Source organism: Xenopus laevis, chromosome 8S (genome assembly GCF_017654675.1).
Source record: "Xenopus laevis strain J_2021 chromosome 8S, Xenopus_laevis_v10.1, whole genome shotgun sequence".
Lineage (NCBI taxonomy): Eukaryota > Metazoa > Chordata > Amphibia > Anura > Pipidae > Xenopus > Xenopus laevis.
In genome coordinates, this window is record NC_054386.1 from 88,521,670 (window position 1) to 88,529,852 (window position 8,183).

Consider the following 8,183-nt stretch of genomic DNA (forward strand, 5'->3'; position numbering starts at 1 on the left):
CCCCTATGTGTTAAAGCAGAGGCAGTTGAATGCACATTGTTACATAAACAGGTGTGGAAATGATCTGCTGTTCAGTAGTCACTAAACCCAGAAATTGCCTCTTGTGTGCTTTGACCTTTGAAAAGTAGTTGTTTAAAACCTTATATGAAATTTACCCAACTGCCTGTAAAATGTGCCCAGTCACCCTGACCAGCACCGTGCTTCTACTGAGCTTGGGATGCAGATTGGGATAAGGCTAAGTGGATATAGGATGGGAATGCCACTGTCATTGCATAGATCCCAATGATAACAAATAAGGCAGTATCTCCATCTGCATATAACCAAATACCCGTATGTTTGTCTTATAGGGAAAATGCAACAGTTTGGAATGGTTTCCTAGGACCCTACCCTTACTGTTTGCTTGCAAAAGGGGCTTCTGCGACACGTGTGCTTGTTATTATCTCAGTGCCAATGGCGCCAGTCACAAGATGCTTTGTCCCTCCAGGCAGTCGATGTTGGATGGAAAGTGATACTAGACTATTTCTACTTCTGTGCAGCAAAAAATGTCAGCTGACTTTGTCACAGACCCACTGATGGCTGCCCAGAGGGCGAACATCCAGAAAATGAAAGAGATGGAGAATAAAGATTGAAATTCTGTGTAACATGTGGAAGGGGATTAGGATGTGAGGGGATGACCATAATGCTGCCATAGTGAGGTACAAAGTGTGCAGCTTGCCATACATCTTGAGATACGCTCAAACTGGCACAAGCTATAGTGCATCCCTGCTAAGTCCAAAGGGGAGCAATTTTGTGCCCTTGCATTGTGGCAGTAATAAATGAGGCACTTTATTCTCAGAACTAGCAGTCAGCACTAGCAATACTAAAATGGACAACCCAGATTCAAACAGTGTCAGTCTGGGGGGTCAGTGGCCCATCAGGGCTGCAACTATATGGGTCCCCACACAATTGCTGGTCCCGCCTCCCAAGTCATGAGGTCCTCCACATGCAGTATCGGACTGGGATGCCAGGGGCCCACCAGAAAACCTTAGATCTTGGGCCCACTGGAAAACCGTAGACTGTGGGACCACTTTTCAAACTATTATTCCTCCTCTCTTCTCTCAAACTCTTTATTCTCTTAGTCTTGTATTACTTACTTCTACTTCTACACTATATTCTTCCATTATTAAGCATTTTTTTCCCCACAAAGAAATAGGGAATGACCATGAAATAGGCTAAATGGTAAGTAGCAAGAGGCCAACTGACACCTGGGCCCATCGGGAGTTTTCCTGGTATCCCGGTGGGCCAGTCCGACACTGGAAATCAATGTTAGCCACTCCCTGTTTTTAGACCACACCCACTTTAAACCACACCCATGTTACCACACGACCACATCCACATTAATAGCACACCAAAAAACCAAATGGTTGGTGCTCACTGCAGGGAGGGATGTTACTCATATGTGAAAAGTGTTAAGTCCATATGCCTCCCCTGTGTATAATACAGTATCCCCAGCATATGATTAAACACCTTAGGGTTTTAGTTTCAAATGCTAACAAACCCCCAGAACAAATACCAGGCTTGTGTTCAATAGGGATCATAGGACAGGCAGAGTATGACACACACAGAGGGAGTATAAATCAGGCAATGTATGGCGCACACAGTGAGCATAGGGGAGGCAGAGTATGACACACAGCTTGATAAAGAGTGAAGTGCCACTCGAAACGTTGCATGCTTATGTGGCCCCAAGATTAAATAAAGGCAAATTTTGATTAAGAATTTGGAGAGCTGTCTGTGGAGAGAAACGTGTCAAAGTCAAGTCACTGCATGTTAACAATTTGCCAAATCTTTCACCTCAATTTCTTGCCTCTTGAAATGCATTTTTAGAACAAAAGGAAAATGGCCATTTTAACTGCTTGGGTTGTATCAAGGACCAGAACCCCCAGAACAGCAGCCTATCAGGTAGCACCAGTTCAGCCATAATGTTTAGAGTGGTCCCACTAGCACCTTTACATAGTGGCCCCCCAACCTTTCCATAAGGGCAGGCAAGCTAAAGCAAAATAAGTGGCTGGGGGAGTGGTACCATACAGCTAGCCACTTGAATTGTAAAATACCAGCCAGGGCATGCTGGGGGTGGGCTGATGACATAGAAGTGTTGGAATAGTGATGTAAGTGGTAGAGCAATTACATTAATGGGAGTGGGGGTGGCATTACCAGCCAGATGCCAATCTTATATGCAACAAACACCCCCCACAGCAGGGCTGGATTTCTATTGGAAGCCAGGATTCTCCGTTGTCACCCAAGGATCACACATGTGAACCCTTTGTTCCTACATCTGGAGAACGGGACAGAGTGCTTGTACAGCAGGGTCGGACTGGGGGGCCTGGGGCCCACCGGGACTACTGTCCAGGGCCCCCTCCGACCCCCCTACCGTGATGCGCGCCTGCGTGACGGCCCAGCTCAGGGCTCTGTATGAATGTCGCTGCGCAGATTTAAAACAAAATTGTCGGGAGAGGGCTCTAGCCCGGCGGGGGCCCATTAAGGGTCGGGGCCCACCGGGTTTTTTCCCGGTTTCCCGCAGGGCCAGTCCGACACTGTTGTAGAGTCAAATAACCCACAAAATCTTCTACGTGCCTAGTCCCAAATGCTCCAGAATAGCATGTCGCCTATTCATTTGTTCCACCCTAAGCCTGGGCCTTTGTGGCCACCGTATCAGTCACATGGCAGTGATTGGGTTTTTGTGATAATAATGATATTTACAACACTATTCCATAAGCTGCAAGAATGGGCCAGTTGTAGCCAAGAAGCCCTGTCTCAGAGAAAGGCCTGAGCTACAGAGAACACATCAGCTAATGCAAAATAAACATGTTCCCAATGGGTGTTTGTCCTGCAGTGAAAAACACACAAATATTCCACCTAAAAATGTAGCCACTTGTTATTATTTTATTTTAATACACAACAAAATAAGATTTGTACCTTCATTCATTGTGTCTATTGTAGAAAATATTTACAGGCATATTAAAGAGCTGTGCAATGATTTCTTTAAGCACAATAGAGATGTAGCATTAGATCCTCTCCTGTTCTGTACAAACGTGTGTGTATTGGGATGGGGTTAATGTCTTAAAACGGACACCGTCTATATAGTCTGATTATCCTCTTTCATTTTAGGGCCCCCCTAATCAGATCAGTCAGTATCCCACTGGGCCCTCTATATCTCTTGCTCTCCCCCCCCAGAAGATGTGGGGTCACCTTCTTCTAAATTAACACCCTGCCTAGAGCTTGTAGCACTGTGGACTTAGCACTATACTCAGCCACTATCACAGGGGAGAGGGGGTCCTGTTGTGGATCAAAGTTTGACCCTAAGGGGGGCCTGGCTGGATAGCGCAAATGTATGTAAATTGGGTAACTTACGCTAAAACATAAACTAAATCTTAAAGGGGTTGTTCACCTTTAAAAACTTTCAGGTCAGTTGTTATCAGATCGTTCACCAGAAATAAACATGTACTTTTCATTTTCTATTTGTGACCGTATAAAGTTTATTTTTTTAACGTCTTTCTAAACAGCTCTGGGAGGGGATTCGCTATCCCTTTAAATTGTGAATCTCACAGAAATAGGGAAAGGCGCTTAAGGTGTTCCCGTGTATTTTATTACTGAAGTCATTAGAAAATAAAGCTGGTATACTTTTATACAATGGTTTATTTTTTTTTAACAATATAAACAAGGGAAAAAAAAACATTATAACGTTATCAATGTTTAAAGGTCACACTGATTCTAAGGGTCTGGCCACACGGGCAGATTCGGGGATATTAGTCGCCAGGTGACAAATCTCCTCTTCACAGGATTACTTCAGTGCACTGCCCAGTTGTTTTAGTGCAATGGTGCTTCTTTCCTCTTAGACTTCACCGCAAGTCTTCAGCAACATAGAACTAGTAAAGTGAGGAGAGCAATCCAAGGCAGAAGATCTGCAACAATAATCTCCCCGATCTGTCTTCCTCTGCCTTCCGCCGGCCAAAATGTAAATCGTTTTCGGGTCGCCCATAATTGCCTCACAAGGAAAGGGCTGCCGTTATTCCATTTTTTATTTTGAACTCCTCCTTCGACTTTGGTTTTTATCTCGGGAGAAGTGTCATTTCTGCCCTTTTCTTTTTCCATTTCCATTTCCATATTCTTTTTTTCTTCTTCTTCTGATCAACTTCCTCTACTTGCGTTTCATGAACTTTCTTGTTCTGTTCATCTGCTTCCACTGATAATTCTGGTTTTCGTGGTTTTACTACTTTTAGTAGTTTTAGTAGTTTTAGTCGTTTCTTCCCACCTACAAGATAATATTGATTAGTATAACGTGTAACCACCCCCCATACTGCTGAGCCTTATACATAGTGGATTGTGGTTGTAGATTGGAAGAGTGAGGAAAATCAGGTTTAGTAGGTAAAGTCGGCAGCAGTAGGACAAGATGATAAAAGTAAGAAAACGATGTCAGTGTTACCCTACATGTAGTTCTTTAGTTCTGGTTAGAGACCAAAACTCTGCTCCATTATCTTAGAGGCTGGAATTGTATGTTTTAATTTTATATATTATATATATATATATTTTTGCTTAATTTAAATTCTTATCCTTTTTATTATAAAGCTGATATATTTAACCTTTATCTCCCCCTTTCACTTAGTTGTACTTACTTTCCTTTAGCTCTTTATCTGTTTCCACACCGTTCTCAGGAGGTGGATTGGTTTTTTTAGTAAAAGGAAGATATTTCCTCCATTTTTTCTTTTTTTGTTTTGTAGTGGTGTCTTCGTTCATGTGCTGTGATTCAACTGTAAAGAAAAGTTTAATTAATTAATGAGGTTACTATGATAATGGGCAAACCTTTGCTCCATGGAAACCCATATTAACCAGTCAGATTTGTGATTTAAACAGCAGATCAGAAAATAGTAACTGCCGGTTGATATGGGTTACTGGATCTCAAGTTTAAGGGGGTTATTTATCAAAGTTCGCATTTATCTCAATATTTTCTGCTAAAAACTCCGATCAAATCCGCTCAGGTTTTTATGCTTATTTATTATTACATTTTCCCAGAAATATGCTTTGGGGGAAAAGTCAGATTTTTATAAAAAAAAAAATCACAATTTTTCGTGATTTTTTTCTTCTGAGTTTAGTAAATAACCCCCTTAGAGTCTGCTGTTTTAGCTGTTGGCTGACCAAAAATAACTCCTCTTCCCCTTCACTCATCTTAGTTTGTACTTACCATCTATAATCTCTTTATCTGTTTCAGCACAGTTCTCTTGAGGGACATCCGTTATTGTAGCAGATTCTGATATTTCTCCCACTTTATTGTTATTTTCTTTATTAGGAGTCACTTCATTTTCCTTAGAGTTCCCTTCTTCTCCTATGTGTATTTTTACTCCTAAAAAGTAAAAGTTTAGACATTTTATCTCTGATTTTGCTTTACCGCAACCTATAATAACCAGTCAAATGTTTACTCTCAAACAGCACATTAGACCAAAATGCTAACGGCTAATTGGTTGTTAGGGGTTACTAGATATATTATAATAGATATTAATAATTATATAGTTGTTTATTGCACGCTCATTTTTGTGATGATGACTGTCAGTCAACTTCAGTTTAGAGAGCCTTCCTAATCACTCCAGCAGCCCTCCTATTTGTTATAATGCTTCTCATCAGTCCTGGATATTCTTACTCTATAGGGGCATTGCCATTTGATCTATATGAACCCATTTCAGAGATTTATTGGGGAAAACCTTCACAGACAAAAATAAACAGACAGAATTTTACCTGGTACAACTACTTGAAGACTCCGCACCTCTTCCTCACGTTTTTTTAATTCTTTCACATGCTTGTTGCTGGGAAAGAAAAGATAAAATTATTTGTTTGTGGAGAAAAAAAACTGTGTATAGAAATCTTAAAGGGGAGCTAAACCTCAAAATATGAATTTGTGTAAATTTATTCTGAGAACCTTTAATCGTGGTTTCTGAGATATTCAATTTCATGCTGATTGGCTTGGCTCAACAGCAAAATGTTATAAAGACCAGAATATAGAAATCACTACATGTACTGTATAGCTTTATATAACAATCTTACTATGGCAATATATTTCACTTAGAAGTTGAAGAGCAATAAAATGAATGTTAGGGGGTTATTTCTCAAAGTCCGATTTTATCTCAATATTTTCTGCTACAAAATCAAATCTGCTTTGCTTTTTTACGTATTATTTATTATTACATTTTCCCAGAAATTTGCTTTGCAGGAAAAAAAATTCAGATTTTCACGATTTTTTGGGGATTTTTCACCCGAAAACTCAGATTTCTTATGTTTTTTTGCCTGAAGAGTCTGAATACTTCAGAAGTATTGCACATCAAAAAATCATTGGGACTCCCATTGACTTACTTATATGCAACCTCGACAGGCCTGAGATGCCGGATTTTCTAATTTGGACTTTTCCATCCTCGGGGTTTAATAAATTCCAAAAAGTTAAATTTTATAAGAAAAAATATCACAAATTTTTCAGGATTTTTCCATTCACAGTTTAGTAAATAACCCCTAACTGTTTATCTATAGGGGCTATAAAATCCATTTAAGCAGTATGAATAAGTCCAAGGTTTGCCCAAGGTGTGGTAACCAACCAAATAGCAGATAGCATTTACTGATCATCTGTTTAAACTGAAGATCTGGTTGGTATTGTAGGTTACTAGACCTGGTGCAAAAATTAGTCGAACCCCAGGATTCTCACACTATTTTTAAAAAGTCAGTATCCCTTTAAATAACTCACCAGAAACGAATGCTTAATGCCAGAAGTCCAATTATCAACAAACTAATGCATGCTCCAGCCAAACGGATATACGGTTTAGGGATCTCTAAAACTAGACAAGAAAATAAGTTAATGAAGAGTATGAATGTGTAAGTGCTAGAAATATGTAGAATAGGTTTATCATATATCACTATAGAAGTGTAGGGCTGAGAGAGCATTTGTCCTGAGATACCAGAATAAAGAGGAAATGTGGTTGGTGGAAAAAGCAAATGGAAAAGGGAAATATTAGAGTTTAGTGAATAATTATATAATGGAATTAACACAATCAATTGAGAGAATAGGAATAAACAGGACTAGAAATAAAATGTACAAATAATTTAAAATGACAGGGAAAATAGAAGAGGTGAAGAAAAATAGAAATACAAATAAAACTAACAGAGGCCCATTATGTATTAATGATTAGGGTTATTGCAAGTGACATGTAATTGGCATGTTTCAATAAGTTGTGCAACTTTACCTAATTGTTTCATAGAATCGGATGTAGTACAATCTGCCTTCTGATCACTGGGTCCTGTAAGGAATAAATACCATTAGTTGAGACATTACAATTAGATGAATACAATGAAAATGAATTAATATATAGATACACACAGTGGCGTAACTATAGAGGAAACAGACCCTGTGGGGTGAACCAGAGAATAGGGGGTCCTGTTTAATCTTTCATTAAAGGGTGATTTTCTTTTCATTAAAGGTAAGGGCAGGTCGGGGAGATTAGTCGTGCGAAGTATAAGCGATTTGTCGCTGGGCGACTAATTTCCCGAAATAGCGATGTGTGCCCTGGCCCTAAAGGGTTTTCATTAAAGGGTGATTACAGTATCTTGTGCATTGTGCCTTTATTACATTTATTGTTATATAAACGTAAAGAAAAAAACATACAACAAAATTCCCCTGTGCCACAGTTACAGCTCCTTTTCCTGACACCCTCCCACCTTACTATACACACTACTTCTCACTTACATCTCTTCCCAAAATAAAAAAGATAAATCTGACAAAATAAACATCATTTCAAAATACATTAGGGATACATTACCATCCAGTCTCCAAACTGGGAAGCCCACAGCAAAAATAATGAAATAATTTAATAATAAAGAAATAAGAATTTGAATAGAGAATAAACAAGCCATGACTGTCTCATTCACTCTTCTACTCCAACTGACAAGTGAGTGGTTAGAGCTCAGGATACAGGATGGGGAAATGTCACTGGGCATTGTGATGTCATAATTAACACTGTCAGGGCTGCAGTATGACCAGTAACTGGCACAGTGCAGTTAATAATGTCATGAAAATAGTTATAAGAATAATAGCTAAGGATAGTTTGTGCCAATATAATACATTTATAATTATTTCAATATCGATTTAGTTATATCTTACTGTGTAATGTTATAAT

At 39.3% G+C, this 8,183-nt stretch overlaps 1 protein-coding gene across 1 annotated transcript; it reads right to left on the bottom strand.

Moving 5' to 3' along the window:
* Positions 1-3,677: 3,677 nt before the first annotated feature.
* On the bottom strand, positions 3,678-7,410 carry LOC121397798. Its single transcript, XM_041575392.1, has 6 exons — positions 7,254-7,410; positions 6,758-6,848; positions 5,764-5,831; positions 5,216-5,374; positions 4,650-4,784; positions 3,678-4,288 (listed from the first exon to the last, which is right to left on the bottom strand). The coding sequence occupies exons 1-6, from the start codon at positions 7,264-7,266 to the stop codon at positions 4,086-4,088; spliced, it is 669 nt and encodes a 222-aa protein (XP_041431326.1). The 5' UTR covers positions 7,267-7,410; the 3' UTR covers positions 3,678-4,085.
* Between the last annotated feature and the right edge of the window lie 773 nt (positions 7,411-8,183).